We start from the raw sequence: 22081 nt of genomic DNA, 5'->3' as shown, positions 1-22081 counted from the left end.
AATGAGAAATGAGCAGAAACAATGTTAAATTGTAACATTTTTTAATTTTATTTGATAAATGTGGTGATTTATAAACAATGTTTACTTTTAAACAGCACGTAGCCTTCAAATGTTTATATGTATTATTTACAATAATATAATTATTATTATCATCATCATAAACAAAACAAAAAAACTAATTAAATAAGTTAAATAAAATAGAAAAATAGCTCCAACACTTTGTGTTATGGCGTTATTATAGTTGTGTTTTGTTATAGTTCAAACTTATTTTAAAATATGATGGATTCATTATATATGGTGATTATCTCTAAGGTATGATATTTACCATCTGAATAACCATGTCATGTCAACAAATGGAAAAGTCAGTCAGCTGTTTATCATCATGTTAATTATTGTGTCTTTCACCCCAAATACCATTCGTTTAGATATTCTTCCGCGATCACGTCAAGGATCAGACGAATTTCCACGTGCATCTTGAAAAGCGGATGTAACTGTTCCTTAACCCTGTTGTACCCCACTCATTACTTTGCACAGTGCAAAGTACATTTTTAAACAACTTTAAATATTAAAATACATGTTTTATTGCCTTAATTAAATTATTTTATTCCAGGTTCACTGTTGATTCAGGGGTTGAGGGCGGCCATTTTGGGTTGACATCATTGTAGTCCTCAGTTCACAACACTTCAGTCACTAAGAGTCAGTCTGAGACTTTGCTGAAAGCGTCTTTATAAATAGCTCCTACTCTTACACAACTCCTACTTTTTACTACGAATTTTAACACTTAATTCAAAACTGAAACCTATTATTGTTCCTCAAGCATTTTCTGAAAAGTTTTATACATATGGCCCGTGATTTGTGAAATTATGTTACCTGGTCATTTTGTGCCAGGGGCAAAAATAAATACAGTGAAATTTGTGTTTTTGTGATAATTAACTTATTTTTGGGGGGCCAATACAGCTTTTTTTTTTGCAATTATTTAAAATGCATCTGATCACTTCTGCACAATAATCTAGAAACAATGTGAATCAACAGCTGAACCGGCAAACATTACGAAACAAAAAATGTGTGTCACTGCAATACCTTTGACCATTACTGTAGTTCCCGTGGTCCACTGCGCGTGCTCGTGCATTAGTCACACACACACACGCGCGCGCGCACGCTGATTCTCAGTCTTATTCAGGCCTTGTTGACGTTCGGTTTATATCTTCATCGCTCACACAGTCACGGTAAGAACGGCACAAATCAGCCACATTAACATGCCGTATTTTGATAGTGAAGTGACAGAGTGAATGTATTTTTGTGTGAAATTATGATGTTTTAAACCGGTTGACGTGATGAATTCAGCGGTTGCTATGAGAGGCCTGTAGCCGCGCTGCTAACGTTAGCTTAGCATCACAAACAGCCTGTGCTTTATGTTGCTGTGATGTTTTCTGATTCTTACTTTGAATAATACAATACGTGACAGCGGATATTATTCATATTAAACCTTTTACGCTTTATGTATGTGTAGTAGAAGTCTGAGTGCTGGTGAATGTGAGCTAACACAGCTAGCATGAGTCATTTAGCTTCTGACTGACATTCCCATTCTTTAATAACCTGACTGTAATTGTGTTTTATTCATGCAGATGCCGACTATTAAACTGCAGAGCTCTGATGGAGAGATGTTTGAGGTGGATGTTGAAATCGCCAAGCAGTCTGTAACGATCAAAACCATGCTGGAAGGTAAGATGAGCTGAGATGTTGTGTGTTATAGGAAGCATGTTGTTATGCGTGTTGTGAATATGATATGTGAGGTGTGTTGTAATCTCTGCTGTGTTCTGCTCAGATCTGGGGATGGACGATGAAGGAGATGATGATCCGGTTCCTCTGCCCAATGTAAACGCAGCCATCCTGAAGAAGGTCAAACTTTTACATTAATATCTTGCTTAGTTGAATTTCATATCACGAGGGTAAATTTCCAGCCTCCCCAAACGTGTCCAGATCATATATTACCACACAGTAAGGTAACACTTAATGTTACAGTGTCCCTTTTACATATATTACATGTACTTACCATAGTAATAACAGTAAATTATGCTTAATTATATGCAACGAACCCTCAACCAAATCTTACCCTAACCCTATTGTAAGTACATGTTGTTAATTAATATTACTCGGTTCTTAAATATATAATTACACCGTAACAATGACACCTTAAAGGGGTCATATAATGCCATTTTTGTACAAGCTAATATGATTATTTAGGGTCTAAATTAAAAGTTTGTAATATACTTTAATTAAAATTTCTCATTAGTATTGTAAGAAAACACTCATTTTACCTGGTCAAAAACAGCTCTGTTTTCAGCACACCGTTTAAGTGCATGTGTCTTTAAATGATAATGAGCTTTGCTCACCCCGCCCCTCTGTTCTGTGCGGACACCGTTTGTAACACAATAACCATAACACGTTGTTCATTATAAACGTGGGATTATGAATTATATTGAGAACGTCGTACATAGAAAACATGCCGTAATGTAAACAGTGTAAACAGCCGCATTCATCATGAAGCGTGCAGCAAGCGATTTGCAAAGATTAATATAAATATTAATATAAAGCTTAATAAAACGTTACACTCACTTCTTCTTCTGGAGGTGCAGCAGGAACACGAATAGTTGGTACCGATCCTTTTTTCAGGAGCAGCTTCTTAGCAAAACCAGCTTTATACTGACCCTCGTTTGTAAAGCAGTCTGGTGTGTGAAATGATTCGCGTTCTCTTTATTAACTTTTTCGAAGTGTCAAACTGGTAGTTGCGTAGCCTGTCAATGGAGGGCCATTGTTTCATTAAAAAAATCTTAATTTGTGTTTCAAAGATGAATGAAAGTCTAACCCTTTAAAGCTTCTACTTTGGCTCAGCGTTTCTCATCACAAGGTTGTAAAGATTTAACACCATAGTTTTAAGTTTTGGTGCAGTGGTAATCCTTAAGGTCAAGGTTCGGCTGCTAGATGCTGTCACAGCATGCTAGACCTTTACAGGGCGAGTGATGGGAAGTTCGGATCATTTTACTGACTCTCTCGTTCGATCTCGTTCATCAAACTGGACAAATCTTTATTCAAATCATTTCGTTCATTTAAGTGGCTTTAAATGTTATACTTTTTACAGCCAAATTCCCCGAACACATCCACCTACGCAATCTTGATCATATTCTGAATTAAGAAATCATTATATCTCTCCGAGTTTTTAGTTCATTTGTCACGTGATTGACATCATGAATCGTCACTGTTTTGCATTGTGACGTTATTTTCACGGCCACTGTGACTGGGGTTTGTCTCATTGCTCATTCTCTGATATTGGGCTTCCTTTTGCACCATATTTAGAAGCTTATTATAGATTGTGTTGTGTGTGTGTGTGTGTGTGTGGGGGGGGGGTATCGATTCTGTTCAGTATCGCGATATTTTGCGCACACAATTATATCGATACAGTAGCGCAAAATATTGCAATATTTAATTTTAAAAGTTTTACTTTAGGGTTTTCTCCATTGGTTTTCTCTGAGTTTACTCTGATAATTTACATTTACATTTACATTTATTCATTTAGCTGACGCTTTTATCCAAAGCGACTTACGCTATATATGTCAGAGGTCGCACGCCTCTGGAGCAACTAGGGGTTAAGTGTCTTGCTCAGGGACACATTGGTGTCTCACAGTGGATTCGAACCCGGGTCTCTCACACCAAAGGCATGTGTCTTATCCATTGCGCCACACCACCCCGTGGTGCATTTGCGCATTACATCCACAAGGTGGCGCTTGTTGCGGTGCTTTGTTGTCGTGCATTCAACAGCAAATTCAAATGAAAATGGCTTCACCATCACAACCGGTTGCGCACGACGCTCCGTCTTCTTTCACATCGAAAGTGTGGGCATGTTGACCAACTCCTTTTTCTAAAAAATGCCAATATTCCCAAATGAAACCAAAGTTGATGACCTTGCAGCCGACAGGACTGGACTCTAGCAGGACACATTTGTTTATTTTTCTCACTTTGATTGAAGCTCTAAGTTACTCTTATTTATGATTATTCTCAGGTTTATGTTACTCTATTGTATTTAAAATATTTTAAAGTTATGTGCTGGGAGCTCACCATTCATGTGAGAGGTCTCCTATTCAGAGAATAATTACGTCCTGTCCTGTAATGAGGTCCTGTGTCCTGAATGTTCAAGGTTTTTGCACTTCAGTTAATGTGTAGAAGATGATGTTCACAGAATTAAGTGTGACATTTGAAGTGAGTTGATTAAATTTTTTGTAATGCCTTTGAATAATATGGGGGACATGAATCGCAGTACATCGCAGAATCGAGTCGCAGTACTTGCTGTATCGCAGTAATATTGAATCGTGGCCCAAATATCGCAATACTATCGAATCGTCACATTTTTGCCCATTCCCACCCCTTGTTATGTTTTCCTGATTGGTCTAGGGGAGGAATGAAACAGTAAAAATGGATGGTGGTGAAATGAAAGTGCAACAGCATGAAGCCACCCCGTCTCCAGACCCAGAGTTGTTTCACAATAACCACATAGTGATCTCATTCAAGAAAGTAGTTTTATTTACAAATTAGGCAAAAGAAAGAAAGAGGTATCAAGTTCAGAAGGGGGTATAGCCAAAATAACAAACATAATCAATCTTACTCCTCATTAATCAAGCTACCTAAACTAAAAGAAAAGAAAACAAAGTACAACAAAATAAGCTAACTCCCTTGCTAGCATAAACAGGAGAAAAAAGTATGATTCAAAATAAATGGCACCCACCTCCCTACTAACCTCACAAAATAAAGAAATAAATGATTAAGTAACAAACTTCAAATAAACCAAGAGAAAATAATCCCTTAAGTCAAACAATGATTATCCATTAAAGGTAACACTCACTTCTGCCTTTAAAGTCTCAATCAAGGATTGAAATAGAAAGAGACTAAAAAGAGAAAACTACTTCACTAAGTAGTACACACAATATAAGGTAGAGATACACTGTTCACTACTGGCTTCAACAAAGTCTCAGGTCTGGGGTTGAAGAAGGGACCTCATTGCTGCTGCTGCACACAGTCAAGCCACCACCAACACAGCTCTGATGGTGTTTGCAGTTTAAATACTCCCAGCATCCAATCACAGAAGGCCATTGATTATCTGTACCAGGTGGAACCATTTCTCCTATGAAGAGAGACAGGGATAGAGAAAAAGAGAAAGCAGCACAGCTGAACACACACAGACAGAACCTTACGGCTCTGGACGTTACTCTATTGTATTTAAAATATTTTAAAGTTATGTGCTGGGAGCTCACCATTCATGTGAGAGGTCTCCTATTCAGAGAATAATTACGTCCTGTCCTGTAATGAGGTCCTGTGTCCTGAATGTTCAAGGTTTTTGCACTTCAGTTAATGTGTAGAAGATGATGTTCACAGAATTAAGTGTGACATTTGAAGTGAGTTGATTAAATTTTTTGTAATGCCTTTGAATAATATGGGGGACATGAATCGCAGTACATCGCAGAATCGAGTCGCAGTACTTGCTGTATCGCAGTAATATTGAATCGTGGCCCAAATATCGCAATACTATCGAATCGTCACATTTTTGCCCATTCCCACCCCTAGTGTGTGTGTAATGTAATCCTCCAGTGTCCGTCTTACATGGGACTGAGCCGTGTGGTGTGTTTGATGTGTCCACAGGTGATTCAGTGGTGCACACACCATAAAGATGACCCTCCTCCACCCGAAGACGACGAGAATAAAGAGAAAAGAACGGATGACATTCCCGTGTGGGACCAGGAGTTCCTCAAAGTGGACCAGGGCACTCTCTTCGAACTCATTCTGGTTTGTCAAACTCACTTTTAGGACAACATCAGTGCGCCAGATTGTAGATAAAGCTGTCACTCTGCACTAGGGCTGTAGCCTGACGTCGTCATACTCAGATTCTAGTCAGAATGTGAGTCTGAGACTGCTCCATAGAGATTTGATTATGGGGCGTGTCTCAACCGAACCAGGAAAAAAAAAACCTCTGCACTCAATTGGATAGACCTACAACCAATCAGAGCAACGGAGTAAATGACGCATGTTCTTCATTCATATTTTCAACCAACAAAATGTCGCGGCTTCTACAAGCATTTAATAAAAATAATAAAAAAAAATAAAATAAATGTCGCGGCTCTCTGTTCCTCTTTTAAAATGAATGCGCTGCCGATATCTTCTATAACAGACGCGATGGCGGAATCTACACATGATGTTTCATAAACAAAGTTCGGGAGGAGCACGTACAAATAATCAATCCAATATCAACTTGTCATCAAACAATACCATGTTTAACGTTACCCTATATCAGCATGAGGAAGCATATTCACTCTGTCAACTTACCTAACACTCCTTGACAGTTTTCCAGCATCCCTCCACCACCCCGAATCCTCACTCTTGTCTTGTTCTCTCACAACCAGGAATACGGGGGGAGTATGGCTACCGAGCCCACAGCCCTCTCCTCGGACAGCACGTCATATACGCATTTATTCTATCGACTTATTTGTGTGAACTCTTATATACGCATTTATTCTATCTGACTTATTTGTAAATGTGAGCTCGTGAAATCTCAATTCTCCAGCAGCAGTCGTCTTTGTTGTAAACTAATTCAAATCAAGCGCTCTTTGGTGACGTGGATGATTACGTTACCGTTGCTCATCTGTCCATCATCGTATAAAGCCCGCCCTGACAATTTGATTGGTCCGAACAATTTTTGTTCGGGCATAATAGCTCCTCAACGGAGCGAGTCCAGACCGAACTTCTCGACCAAAAATGTTGTGGGCGGGGTTCGGGCTGGCACCCAGGCTACTAGGGCTGTAATCAACCAAAGAAAATCTTGGTCGACTGAAGTCCTGAAATTTTCGACTAAAAATATCATCACAAGAACTTTTGATCAAGAGCAGAAACGAAATAAAGTGCATAACTGAAAAATAAAGCATAGGCTCAAAACTAAAACAAACAGTGGGCACAGCGCAAATTTGCATTCGACTTTTTTCCCATTTTCTATTTTTTTAAAAATGCTGCCACACTGCCGATGTCTTTGTTGACATGATAGAAGAGGACTGACTGACTATGAATTAAACGCTCTCACAATTAAATAAATAATATTCAGCAAACCTTCTAGTAGCCTACTTTCTTTAGTCTGCCTCTCTTCTCCAGTGGGTTGGGCTAATCCAAAAGAAGTGAAAACAAGGGGGGTGTTCTGAAGACAGACTGTTACCTGTGAAACAGGGGTGCTCTGAAAACACCCCCATTAGCAATTAGTGCTTTCCTCCTGATGAAATGAACGCGGCAAAAAATCGACCAATCAGAATTTTGGTGGAGCCAGAACGTATCGACCAATAATCGATTGATCGACTGGGAGATTACAGCCCTGCTCTGCACTAGGGCTGCACGATATCGAAGAGATATGCGATAACTAAAGCAAATAATTTGATGTGCGATACGATAATGCTTAAAGTGTGTCATATAAACAAATTATCTTTAAAATACATTTAAAATTATATAACCTACATACGTGTTTCACATTCTTTTTGTGACAAGAAAACATCCGTACAGCTTCTGACAGTGAACATCAGTGTTTTACTGTAGCGTAAGAAGTCAATATTTAATAATGAAGTGTTTTTAACATCAGTGTAAACCACGGGGTTCAGGTTATCCTACATTAGGGTTATTTCACAACAGAAACTGAATAATCAAATGTAAAAATAAAACACGGCTTAGTTTTCACTGTATGAATTAAATATATCCTGATTCTTATTAAAGCTACAAAAGTTATTCAGTGAGTGATTTTCTCTTTGACTTTTGTTCATGACCACAGTTATTGCAAGCCATCGCGATATTTAATTAATTTCTATATATTGTACAGCCCTTCTCTGCACTTAATGAAGCAAACCCAGTTGAGAAGCACTTGTTTAAAGGGTTAGTTCACCCAAAAATGAAAGTTCTGTCATGAATTACTCGCCCTCGTGTCGTTCCAAACCCGTAAGACTTTCGTTCATCTTAAGATCGCAAATATTGAAAGTCAATTCACCCAAAACTCTTTGAGTCTTCAAAACATTCATAAAAAGAGCAGAAAATAAATCCATATGAATGAAGCGGTTTAATCCAAGGCTCACCGGGTCAACTTTATTCACACATAGACAGTGAATGAGCTCAAACATGCTTACACACAAACATCGATCAACGAATGTACATGGATCCACTTAGATTTCGTACCGAAGCTTATGCGTGAGAATCAATGAGGTTTGTTCTAAACAAAATAACATAACTAGAGGTTCTGACAACACTGTAATTGCAGCAGTCTATTTAAAATGTTTAAAATGAGTGAATGATTCAATGACTCACTCATAAAGACCTATTTCATTAGCATTTTTGAACTAATCTCTTGAGTGGATGATTCAATGACTCACTCATAAAGACCTATATCATTAGCATTTTTGAACTAATCTCTTGAGTGAATGATTCAATGACAAAAACATGTTTTTAAGTCATTTGTCGCCACTTGTGTAATGTAATCGATACAATCGTCATTTGAAACGTCAAGTTACTTTCAAGAGGTGATTTTCTATATATTTATATACTTCTGTGCTAGTAGGAATGATTGCAAGACAGAAATAATGATCCTGTGTGTTAGAGACCGTTTGTGAAGCTGTCTCATATCTACACATGACAGCGGCTCTCTCTGGATCAGAACTCAGATCTGTATGTTCGCTGTGATCGGACTTGTCAAAGGTTTAATAGACAGACGAATCGCTGCCATTTAGGAGCAGGAACGCGATGTTTTCACAATTGTGACTCTGGACCACGAAACCAGTCACATGTCGCACGGGTATATTTGTGGCAATAGCCAACAATACTTTTTTTTTTTTTTTTAATGCCAAAAATCATTAGGAGATTAAGATTAAAGATCATGTTCCATGAAGATATTTTGTACATGTCCTTCCGTAAATGTATAAAACATTTATTTGTGAGAGTGAATGCTGCACAATCGTGAACATAAACGAACAACTTTAAAGGAGATTTTCTCAATGTTTAGATTTTTTTGCACCCTCAGATTCCAGATGTTCAATAGTTGTATCTCGACCAAATATTGTCCTATCATAACAAACCATACATCAATGGAAAGCTTATTTATTCAGCTATTAGATGATGCATACATCTCAATTTAAAAAAATTGACCCATGTTTTGTGGTCTAGGGTCACAATTAATCATGCAGCTCTAATAATAATAAACACTGATTTCATTTGATTGGTAACAGCCTATATTATCAATGCATTTTTGCACTGCAGAAGTGGCACCGAAGCAGCATTCACATGTATTTACACTGCAATTACAATTACATAATGCTATGGGTGTTCAAATATTGAAATGACTTTAAATCGCCAGTAGGTGGCAGCAAGTCTGTCTTAATGAGCGAGTCATTTAGCTACAGCAATCATTTACATTTGAAAACGCCTCAAAAACAGAGCGTGGACTCTGAAAACTGAGGTATTTGAAAACGATGATGCGTGTTTAGTCATGTGATGCATGTTGTACCGATAGATATGTTTATACCGGTGTCTAAAATGTAACTGGCATGGATCCTTCATGCAAATGTGTGAGATTTGAGCAGCGTTGCGTTTGCTGGCCACAAGATGTCCGCCTCTTCATTTGCTCCACTTCCATTTGCTCACTTTCATCTCTTGTCTTTTGTTTAGGCTGCAAATTACTTGGACATCAAAGGTTTGCTAGATGTGACCTGCAAGACGGTTGCAAACATGATCAAAGGCAAAACCCCAGAGGAGATCAGAAAGACGTTCAATATCAAAAATGATTTCACAGAGGAAGAGGAAGCCCAGGTAAAAACAAGAGCTCATTTTATCCTGTGTCTCGTGATGTAATGCGCTCGCGCTCACCAGAGTGTGTGTGTGTGTGTGTGTGTTGCAGGTACGCAAGGAGAACCAGTGGTGTGAAGAGAAGTGAAGATCCTGACACACTTTAACACTATGGATTGGTCCAAAAAAAACGTAAAAAAGTAATTAAAAAAATTGCACTGCGCTGTTCATATTTAACACAAATAAACAGTCAAATCCCATGTGTTTTGCTAGCATGTGTGGTGTAAAAGCTTTTTTGTTAAACCACCATTTCCTTTTCTCATTTTCTCACTGGAACTAGTATTTACCCATGTAGAGAAAACACTCCCTTCGCCACAGTTTTTTATTTTTGACTGAGCTCGTCGCCAAACGGCTGATTTGGTTTTCTTTTCTTTTCTTTTTTTAAAACATACATTAGCAACATTTTATAAGCAGCCTGATTTGTGCTGACGAGAGATCAGTGTTGGAAAGATGTATAAAACGTGTGTTGTGAACTGGAAGTACTTGTGTCTGCTTTCACTTGGTTTTCTTTGCTTCATTGTATAGGACTGAAAGTCACAGTTCTGCTCGTAAATGGCAGGCAATTAGGATTATAAATCTTTTAATTCCAAAAAATAAAACGATTATTGTGGGATTTGTCCATTCTTTCTGCAATATTTCTGCACCTTTAGACTGTTTTTGCCAGATAGTCAGTTTTGTAGCGTTCTTCATCCGTTTCTTGGCACAGTAGGGTCTGAATGTGGAGAAACCCTTGTTATTAGTGACACCGGTGGCCGTTCAGTGAAACTGCAGCAGATGCTTACTGTTCGCACACGGAGAAGCTCTTTTTCTTTCTTCGTTTAGAAGTAAAAAGTTAAAAATACAGTTGCAGTGATATACTGTTAATGAACATCCTGACACCGTTTTGTTTTTCTTTTAGAAATAAAAAGTTAATAGCGATATGCTGTTAATGAACATCCCAATGCTGTTTTGTTCTTCGTTTAGAAGTAAAAAGTTAATAGCGATATGCTGTTAACGAACATCCGACGCCGTTTTGTTCTTCGTTTAGAAATAAAAAGTTAATAGCGTTATACTGTTTACGAACATCCCGACGCCGTTTTGTTCTTCGTTTAGAAGAAAAAAGTTAGAAATACGTTTGCAGTGATATACTGTTAACGATCATCCTGACGCCGTTTTGTTCTTCGTTTAGAAATAAAGTTAATAGCGATATACTGTTAACGAACATCCTGACGCCATTTTGTTCTTCGTTTAGAAATAAATTTAATAGCGATACACTGTTAACGAACATCCTGACGCCGTTTTGTTCTTCGTTTAGAAATAAAGTTAATAGCGATATACTGTTAACGAACATCCTGACGCCGTTTTGTTCTTCGTTTAGAAGTAAAAAGTTAGAAATACGTTTTGCAGTGATATACTGTTTACGAACATCCCGACGCCGTTTTGTTCTTCGTTTAGAAATAAAAAGTTTATAGCATTATACTGTTTACGAACATCCCGACGCCATTTTGTTCTTCGTTTAGAAGAAAAAAGTTAGAAATACGTTTTGCAGTGATATACTGTTAACGAACATCCTGACGCCGTTTTGTTCTTCGTTTAGAAGTAAAAAGTTAGAAATACGTTTTGCAGTGATATACTGTTTACGAACATCCTGACGCCGTTTTGTTCTTCGTTTAGAAGTAAAAAGTTAATAGCGTTATACTGTTAATGAACATCCCGACGCCGTTTTGTTCTTCGTTTAGAAATAAAAAGTTAATAGCGTTATACTGTTAATGAACATCCCGACGCCGTTTTGTTCTTCGTTTAGAAGTAAAAAGTTAGAAATACGTTTTGCAGTGATATACTGTTTACGAACATCCTGACGCCGTTTTGTTCTTCGTTTAGAAGTAAAAAGTTAATAGCGTTATACTGTTAATGAACATCCCGACGCCGTTTTGTTCTTCGTTTAGAAATAAAAAGTTAATAGCGTTATACTGTTTACGAACATCCCGACGCCGTTTTGTTCTTCGTTTAGAAATAAAAAGTTAATAGCGTTATACTGTTTACGAACATCCTGACGCCGTTTTGTTCTTCGTTTAGAAGTAAAAAGTTAATAGCGTTATACTGTTAATGAACATCCCGACGCCGTTTTGTTCTTCGTTTAGAAATAAAAAGTTAATAGCGTTATACTGTTTACGAACATCCTGACGCCGTTTTGTTCTTCGTTTAGAAGTAAAAAGTTAATAGCGTTATACTGTTAATGAACATCCCGACGCCGTTTTGTTCTTCGTTTAGAAATAAAAAGTTAATAGCGTTATACTGTTTACGAACATCCTGACGCCGTTTTGTTCTTCGTTTAGAAATAAAAAGTTAATAGCGTTATACTGTTAATGAACATCCCGACGCCGTTTTGTTCTTCGTTTAGAAATAAAAAGTTAATAGCGTTATACTGTTTACGAACATCCCGACGCCGTTTTGTTCTTCGTTTAGAAATAAAAAGTTTATAGCATACTGTTTACGAACATCCCGACGCCATTTTGTTCTTCGTTTAGAAGAAAAAAGTTAGAAATACGTTTTGCAGTGATACACTGTTAACGAACATCCTGACGCCGTTTTGTTCTTCGTTTAGAAGTAAAAAGTTAGAAATACGTTTTGCAGTGATATACTGTTTACGAACATCCTGACGCCGTTTTGTTCTTCGTTTAGAAGAAAAAAGTTAGAAATACGTTTTGCAGTGATATACTGTTTACGAACATCCTGACGCCGTTTTGTTCTTCGTTTAGAAGAAAAAAGTTAGAAATACGTTTTGCAGTGATATACTGTTAACGAACATCCTGACGCCGTTTTGTTCTTCGTTTAGAAGTAAAAAGTTAGAAATACGTTTTGCAGTGATATACTGTTTACGAACATCCTGACGCCGTTTTGTTCTTCGTTTAGAAGAAAAAAGTTAGAAATACGTTTTGCAGTGATATACTGTTAACGAACATCCTGACGCCGTTTTGTTCTTCGTTTAGAAGTAAAAAGTTAGAAATACGTTTTGCAGTGATATACTGTTTACGAACATCCCGACGCCGTTTTGTTCTTCGTTTAGAAATAAAAAGTTTATAGCATTATACTGTTAACGAACATCCTGACGCCGTTTTGTTCTTCGTTTAGAAGAAAAAAGTTAGAAATACGTTTTGCAGTGATATACTGTTAACGAACATCCTGACGCCGTTTTGTTCTTCGTTTAGAAGTAAAAAGTTAGAAATACATTTTGCAGTGATATACTGTTTACGAACATCCCGACGCCGTTTTGTTCTTCGTTTAGAAATAAAAAGTTTATAGCATTATACTGTTTACGAACATCCCGACGCCATTTTGTTCTTCGTTTAGAAGAAAAAAGTTAGAAATACGTTTGCAGCGATATACTGTTAACGAACATCCCGACTCCACCCCCTCTGTTAGATGAATATGTAAATATGTGCTGCGCTTTCCTCTCAGTAACACAATAAACACAACTAACGAGTTCAGAAAGCATCTGATCATAGTGATGTGGATATGTTTGCACCAGCTCTCACCGGCATCATGTCTACAGATGTTATTAAAATGACACTGTTATGATAGTTTGATAGTAAAGTATATTTGAGACTATAGACTAGATCTGCCTATGTGAGACTACGGCTCTTAACCTGAACATTGTATAAGCATTAGTTTCATGTGATTGAAAGAGAGCTGCTCTGGAGCGCACGTAAACCCCACATACATTTGATTTTCCCAGCAAAACCGGCCGAGTCCTTGCAGGCTTTCATAGACAACTTAAGAAGTCAGGGAAGATCTCGTTTTTAAGGTTCGTTACAAGCCGTTTACACATTGGCAATGCAAACTTCCATGTAGCCCCTTGAATGTGATTGTTACTAGTAAGAAAGCCATTTTAGACATATGAAATTACTCTTCTAATTATTGATATCAGAAATACATTTTCAGATATCAAAAATGACATGTGTTTACAGATATCTAGAAGTAACATTTCAACTAGTGACAATTGAGTTCTTGATATCAGAAATTTATAATTTTACTAGTAACAAAGTAATTATTGAAATCAAAAACTTATCTTTTTTTTTTTTACTTGTAAGAAATCAATTCTTGATAGAGTTTGAATGGCAGCCTATGGTGAAAATACAATAACATATCAAGAATGATAGTTTTTACTAGTGAAATTTTAGCTCCTGATAGGAATTAGCTGAAATCAAGAACTCAAATCCTGGTAATGAATAAAAGTCACACTTCTGATAGTTCGAGCTCAGTGTCTTCGAGTCAGTGGATAAAGACACGTTAAAGTGTTGAGTGTCAGGAACAATGAAAGATCAGCTTTAAACAGAGTTTTCAAAATATTTTAATAAATCTAGTTACATCAGAAGCGAAAGTAGGAGAGCTGGCTCCCTCTGCTGGCATGATGGAGACAGACCCGAGTGAACACTGAGTGACTGCTGGAGAAGCGCATACACACACACACGCATACACACACACACACACACACACACACACACACACACACACACACACACAAAGCGGAGTTTCATACAAAATACATGCACATACTTCATTTCAAACGCTGACGTTTGGATGTATGACAGGCGTAGCAGACTACAGATCTACACAACAAAAACTTAAAATGTATGAATAAAAGTAAAAAGCCCAAGAATGTTTTTGTGTTTTTTTTTTGTTGTTTTTTTCTCTTTACATAAAAACATATAAAAGTTTAGTTATTTACGGACTTTCATATCTATAAAAGAATACGGTTTACAACACATTTACTTGATTGTAGAATTGAGAACTTTTCAGTGATGTAGAGACATGGCATTTAAATGATGGATTATCGGCAGTCGTAAGCGGTTTTAACACACAGTGGCTGAATCTCACGAAGAAATATACAGATCGTACTTCACAAAATCAAAAGATGAAGTAAGAAACTCGTTTCATGTGAAAAAAAGTCTCTCTGGATTGTGACGTTACTGTAATTGTACTTTCTAATGAGAATCAGACAATTATGAGAACTACATTCGCATTACTGTAATACAGAAATTCATAATTAACCCTCTGGTACTGTTCGCTTGTCAGTCAAAAAAGACCACTTTAACTTTATTTTAGTTCAATAATATTTCTTATTTAATATTGTGTATTTTTAGGGGATTTTTTTAGTACTAAATTATATTTATGCAGTAGTTCTAATTTATTTATTCACTTTTTGAGCATAGCCCTGAAAATTTAATTTCCAACTTAAACTGTCATACACCTTAAGTTTGATCTCTTTTTAAAGACGACACTTGGCAGATTATTGCTTAAGTGAAAAGTTTAAAACATTGCAAAATTTTACATTTATTGTAATGCAGAAAAATACTATTTTAATACTAAATACTAAAACTGTGAGGAAATCGAAGCCAGAAATCTAAACAAGCTGTTTTCCAAATTTGAGGTTGATATCTCCAAACAATGAGCTTTCGGTCAGATTGTGTTCGGCTGCAGTACCAAACGCTTCCACTAGAGGAAATTCGTATCCCAATCATTTCCAATGCGCTCAAGTGTGGCTGTTTTTTACAGGAACATTTAACCTTTCCGAATCATGTCCATATTTTTGTGTGTGTGTGTGTGTTCACACAGCAAGTGCCAAAATCTTTACCAAGTTTCGTACCATTCCGATGAAGTGAAGAAAAAAAAAGTACAATGTTTTAGTCAAAAATGACCTAGAGGTCTAATATACAGCACTAGAGGATTAATATACATCGTTTCATATATAATTGTCTGAACTACAGTAACAAAAATTAGTTTTTTTTTTTTTTGCATTATGGTAATGAAAACAATAATATGCTTAATTGTCAATAAAATAAAAGAGAAAACATTCCTCATGAGATTCACCCACGAGAAAATCTAATGCCACGACTTCCTTAAAGATGAATTATGTGCCGCCATAATTTTTTTTTTTTATATATATATATTTTTTGAGTAAACAGGAGCACAGAGAATGTGAGGAATGAGTCTCGGCATGGGTTATTGTGGCTGGCGTGTCGTGCTCTCTGTTTTAATTCTGCTGAAGTGGAGCGAGAGTCTGGGCGGGTGGGCGGAGCGTTTGCCACTCTGTGGGCGGGGCCTGCTGGTGGGGGAGGCGGGGCTTGGCAGCTGATTGACAGGTGAGGGGGAGGAGTCTATAGCACTTCCATCGGAAGAATGGGGGCTGGCGCAGCGTCCTCGTTGAAGGTAGCGAATGCACTTCTTTTTCCTCCTAGGAACAGTCAAGAGAGTTATCTGTGAATAAAGCGTGGATGTGAAACGTCACAAATATGAACAATGACAGAAAATAAAAGCACACAAAAAAACAAAGGTAACACTTTATTTTGAGGTGTCTTACAGTGTGATTATATATTTATGCACCGAGTAATAATAATTAACAACATGTACTTACTATAGGGTTAGGGAAGGATTTGGTTGTATGTAATTATGCATCATTTACTGTTATTACTACATGAAACATATGTAACAAGGACACTGTAAAATAAAGTGTTACCAAAACAAACAGTTATGCCAGAATATGAGCTACTGCTCTACCCTGGGTTATTAAAGTCACCATTAAAGTCACCTGACGATGCCGTAACCCACGCATTTCTGCTCAAAACCGGCGTGTGAATGTTTTCATTCAGAAATGACCACTTTTCAGTAAGTTCACACATAAATGTAGGATGCATTTTTGAACCAACTCAAACCTTAAAGTTCAAAAGATCAGACCCAGACAGCAACAGATCCGGCACATGTGGATTCAACACGGCCCAGATGTGGGCCGGATCTTTCAACCTAACAGTCATTAGATGATAGAAATCAGTTGAGTGCATACGTTTGCAGAATCTTTAAGACGGTAATCGTTAAAATGAGGAAGAAAGAGGGATCATAAGATTTGTGTGGACTATATGCAAATATCATGTGTAACTTTTAAAAGAAAAAAACATCTTTTATTATTGTTGTTGTTCTACAAGTCAGGCGAATGATATATGAATATAGATTGGAATAAAGTTTGGTGTGTGTGAAGCTGCTGAAGTGGAGATTTCTAATCTTTTAAAGATATGTATTGTAATTGAAATCTACAGTCACAAATGGACAAAAGTGCACTTAAATGTGTATTGTGGATTTTTCTTTCCACTCATGACGCATGAAAGTGCATGAAAAAACAATGTTTTTGTCCTTAGTGTCAAAAACTATGGACTTCACTTCATTTTAGGATGAGTTATTCCTTCAGTGCACGGGTCTTTACCCACCCTCATGCATGATACAACAACAGAATTTTAAAGTTAGTGTTGAAGTAGATAGTGTTATCACGTATTGTCTGTAAACCACAGCGCTGCCAAACCACAGTGCCAACCCGGCAGGAGAGCCTGGAGATCAGATCCACCGCAGTCACTTCAGACACAAATCAAAGTCTCACACACTCGCCCGCATCAAAGTCTCCCTGACAGGAGCGTTAGCAGCGCTCGGCCACCGCAGGAAGCTCTGAGCTTAAAGATGTCGAGCTCAGCTATCAGCTCGTGCTGACCACAGTGAGCAGACGGTTTTCTGAAGGTGGATGAGGAGGCGTGAGATGAGCACTCCAGCGGAAGCAGAGCGTTCGGGATGTTTCCACAGACGTCACTCGTGTTGCGTCATTCTGCACTTCTGGCATGGACTAACATTGTTATTTATGTTATTTTGTTACTCGTGTTACGCAGCGCGTTTGAGCTTCATCAAGAACCAATGAGGTTCATTCTCGTGTTACGCATCACGTTTGTGTTTCTCAAGAACCAATGAGGTTCATTCTCGTGTTACGCATCACGTTTGAGCTTCATCAAGAACCAAAGAGGTTCATTCTCGTGTTACGCAGCGCGTTTGAGCTTCTCAAGAACCAATGAGGTTCATTCTCGTGTTACGCAGCACGTTTGAGCTTCTCAAGAACCAATGAGGTTCATTCTCGTGTTACGCAGCACGTTTGAGCTTCTCAAGAACCAATGAGGTTCATTCTCGTGTTACGCAGCACGTTTGAGCTTCATCAAGAACCAATGAGGTTCATTCTCGTGTTACGCAGCACGTTTGAGCTTCTCAAGAACCAATGAGGTTCATTCTCGTGTTACGCATCACGTTTGAGCTTCATCAAGAACCAATGAGGTTCATTCTCGTGTTACGCAGCACGTTTGAGCTTCATCAAGAACCAATGAGGTTCATTCTCGTGTTACGCAGCGCGTTTGAGCTTCTCAAGAACCAATGAGGTTCATTCTCGTGTTACGCATCACGTTTGAGCTTCAGCAAGAACCAATGAGGTTCATTCTCGTGTTACGCAGCGCGTTTGAGCTTCTCAAGAACCAATGAGGTTCATTCTCGTGTTACGCAGCGCGTTTGAGCTTCATCAAGAACCAATGAGGTTCATTCTCGTGTTACGCAGCACGTTTGAGCTTCATCAAGAACCAATGAGGTTCATTCTCGTGTTACGCAGCACGTTTGAGCTTCATCAAGAACCAATGAGGTTCATTCTCGTGTTACGCAGCACGTTTGAGCTTCAGCAAGAACCAATGAGGTTCATTCTCGTGTTACGCAGCACGTTTGAGCTTCATCAAGAACCAATGAGGTTCATTCTCGTGTTACGCAGCACGTTTGAGCTTCTCAAGAACCAATGAGGTTCATTCTCGTGTTACGCAGCACGTTTGAGCTTCTCAAGAACCAATGAGGTTCATTCTCGTGTTACGCAGCACGTTTGAGCTTCAGCAAGAACCAATGAGGTTCATTCTCGTGTTACGCAGCACGTTTGAGCTTCAGCAAGAACCAATGAGGTTCATTCTCGTGTTACGCATCACGTTTGAGCTTCTCAAGAACCAATGAGGTTCATTCTCGTGTTACGCATCACGTTTGAGCTTCTGCTAGAACCAATGAGGTTCATTCTCGTGTTACGCATCACGTTTGAGCTTCTCAAGAACCAATGAGGTTCATTCTCGTGTTACGCATCACGTTTGAGCTTCAGCAAGAACCAATGAGGTTCATTCTCGTGTTACGCATCACGTTTGAGCTTCTCAAGAACCAATGAGGTTCATTCTCGTGTTACGCATCACGTTTGAGCTTCAGCAAGAACCAATGAGGTTCATTCTCGTGTTACGCATCACGTTTGAGCTTCTCAAGAACCAATGAGGTTCATTCTCGTGTTACGCAGCACGTTTGAGCTTCTCAAGAACCAATGAGGTTCATTCTCGTGTTACGCATCACGTTTGAGCTTCAGCAAGAACCAATGAGGTTCATTCTCGTGTTACGCATCACGTTTGAGCTTCATCAAGAACCAATGAGGTTCATTCTCGTGTTACGCGGCACGTTTGAGCTTCAGCAAGAACCAATGAGGTTCATTCTCGTGTTACGCATCACGTTTGAGCTTCAGCAAGAACCAATGAGGTTCATTCTCGTGTTACGCATCACGTTTGGGCTTCTCAAGAACCAATGAGGTTCATTCTCGTGTTACGCATCACGTTTGGGCTTCTCAAGAACCAATGAGGTTCATTCTCGTGTTACGCATCACGTTTGAGCTTCTCAAGAACCAATGAGGTTCATTCTCGTGTTACGCATCACGTTTGAGCTTCAGCAAGAACCAATGAGGTTCATTCTCGTGTTAAGAAGCGCGTTTGAGCTTCTCAAGAACCAATGAGGTTCATTCTCGTGATGCGCATCACGTTTGAGCTTCTCAAGAACCAATGAGGTTCATTCTCGTGATGCGCATCACGTTTGAGCTTCAGCAAGAACCAATGAGGTTCATTCTCGTGTTACGCATCACATTTGAGCTTCTCAAGAACCAATGAGGTTCTCGTGTTACGCATCACGTTTGAGCTTCTCAAGAACCAATGAGGTTCTCGTGTTACGCATCACGTTTGAGCTTCTCAAGAACCAATGAGGTTCATTCTCGTGTTACGCATCACATTTGAGCTTCTCAAGAACCAATGAGGTTCTCGTGTTACGCAGCACGTTTGAGCTTCTCAAGAACCAATGAGGTTCATTCTTGTGTTAAGAAGCACGTTTGAGCTTCTCAAGAACCAATGAGGTTCATTCTCGTGTTAAGAAGCACTTTGAGCTTCAGCAAGAACCAATGAGGTTCATTCTCGTGTTACGCATCACGTTTGAGCTTCTCAAGAACCAATGAGGTTCATTCTCGTGTTACGCATCACATTTGAGCTTCTCAAGAACCAATGAGGTTCATTCTCGTGTTAAGAAGCACGTTTGAGCTTCAGCAAGAACCAATGAGGTTCATTCTCGTGTTACGCATCACGTTCGAGCTTCTCAAGAACCAATTAGGTTCATTCTCGTGTTACGCATCACATTTGAGCTTCTCAAGAACCAATGAGGTTCATTCTCGTGTTAAGAAGCACGTTTGAGCTTCAGCAAGAACCAATGAGGTTCATTCTCGTGTTACGCAGCACGTTTGAGCTTCAGCAAGAACCAATGAGGTTCATTCTCGTGTTACGCAGCACGTTTGAGCTTCAGCAAGAACCAATGAGGTTCATTCTCGTGTTACGCAGCACGTTTGAGCTTCAGCAAGAACCAATGAGGTTCATTCTCGTGTTACGCAGCACGTTTGAGCTTCAGCAAGTTCCAGCAAAGTTCATTCTCATGTTAAACAGCACGATTTCATTCTCCTGAAATGTACTACTTTTCACTGGCTTTCAATGTCCCCTAAATGATTGTCTTTTATGATTGACTTTTTGAATGATTAAGAATTTGTCAATATTTAATTTAATATTTAATATTTAATAATCCTTTTATGGTATTTTGATGCTTAATGATGTGTTGTAAAGCACATTGGTACATAAACGTTGACTTTGAATATCTGCACTTTTACTCAGTCACTTTATTTGTTTTTTGTATTTCGTCCTCCACTGTGCACAAGTATTGACTGGTTGGTTCAAACAGGACTACAACTCAAAGCTTGATGGACACAGCCGAAACAGAGAAGGCGTTTGTAGCGCATCTGTTTCATTAAAGCAGAGCTGGGAAACTGTAAGCGCAGATAAAGAGCACTCATGTTAGTGACAGATTCATGCGGGACAGAAGGACAGTAGTACACACCTGCAGGGGCCACACCAGTCCGTTTGTTGGTTGAGCCCAAAGCGAGCACGGCATTTCTTTGGCGAGCCGGGGTCTGAGCGAAAGGCAGCATGCGTGAGCACGGGGAAAGAGCCAGCGGCAGAGACAGAAGATTGAGTGAAGGAGATGAAGGGGAAAGAGGCCGCCAAGCCAGAGAGGTTAGCCATCCGCACACCAGGAGAAATAGAAAAGCAATCTCAATCAGGACAGTCAGAGCGCCCCCTCATAAACAGAGCCCTCGTTGCCCCGCAAATAAATGGAGCTACATATCATATTATGTAGTCTGTGCATACTACCCACTACTGCATGTAATATACAATATACTGCATATGTTGCTGATGATGTCAAAACGAAAGCAGCAAAAGTGCCACGGTGTATTTAAAGGGATAGTTCACCCCAAAATGAAAATTAGCCCATGATTTACTCACCCTCAAGTCATCCTAGGTGTGTATGACGTTCTTCTTTCAGACGAACACAATCGGAATTATATAAAAAAATGTCCTGGCTCTTCCAAGCTTTATAATTGGAGTGAATGACCGTTTCTGTTTTGAAGTCCATAAAAGTGCATCTATCCATCATAAAAGTGCATCTGTCCATTATAAAAGTGCATCTATTCATCATAAAAGTGCATCTGTCCATTATAAAAGTGCATCTGTCTTTCATAAAAGTGCATCTATCCATCATAAAAGTGCATCTATCCATCATAAAAGTGCATCTATTCATCATAAAAGTGCATCTATCCATCATAAAAGTGCATCTATTCATCATAAAAGTGCATCTATCCATCATAAAAGTGCATCTATTCATCATAAAAGTGCATCTATTCATCATAAAAGTGCATCTATCCATCATAAGTGCATCTATCCATTATAAAAGTGCATCTGTCTTTCATAAAAGTGCATCTATCCATCATAAAAGTGCATCTATCCATCATAATAGTGCATCTATCCATTATAAAAGTGCTTCTATCCATCATAAAAGTGCTTCTATCCATCATAAAAGTGCATCTATCCATCATAAAAGTGCATCTATCCATCATAAAAGTGCATCTATCCATTATAAAAGTGCATCTATCCATCATAAAAGTGCATCTATCCATTATAAAAGTGCTTCT

General features: G+C 38.5%; 2 protein-coding genes and 1 long non-coding RNA gene across 6 annotated transcripts in view; 2 read left to right on the top strand and 1 right to left on the bottom strand.

Annotated features, from left to right (window-relative positions):
• Window positions 1–22081, top strand: part of LOC311276886 — a 374569-nt gene that overhangs the window by 275847 nt on the left and 76641 nt on the right. The gene's annotated exons all lie outside the window — the stretch shown is intronic.
• skp1 (S-phase kinase-associated protein 1) lies at window positions 1079–10514 on the top strand. Its single transcript, XM_084386627.1, has 6 exons — window positions 1079–1226; window positions 1626–1722; window positions 1826–1899; window positions 5689–5832; window positions 9727–9867; window positions 9956–10514. The coding sequence occupies exons 2-6, from the start codon at window positions 1626–1628 to the stop codon at window positions 9989–9991; spliced, it is 492 nt and encodes a 163-aa protein (XP_084242753.1). The 5' UTR covers window positions 1079–1226; the 3' UTR covers window positions 9992–10514.
• The window catches only part of tcf7 (transcription factor 7), a 64640-nt gene continuing 58236 nt past the window's right edge, over window positions 15678–22081 (bottom strand). The window contains exon 11 of one of the 4 annotated variants that reach the window (XM_084386626.1): window positions 15678–16140. In XM_084386626.1, coding sequence (XP_084242752.1) covers window positions 16118–16140 — 23 coding nt within the window. In that variant the 3' untranslated portion in view covers window positions 15678–16117. The remainder of the gene's footprint in view (window positions 16141–22081) is intronic. The other 3 variants (XM_084386624.1, XM_084386625.1, XM_084386623.1) reach the window with 3 other exon arrangements.

This window comes from Rutilus rutilus (assembly GCF_951802725.1).
Source record: "Rutilus rutilus genome assembly, chromosome: 18".
NCBI lineage: Eukaryota > Metazoa > Chordata > Actinopteri > Cypriniformes > Leuciscidae > Rutilus > Rutilus rutilus.
This window is presented reverse-complemented; position numbering and strand designations above follow the sequence as displayed.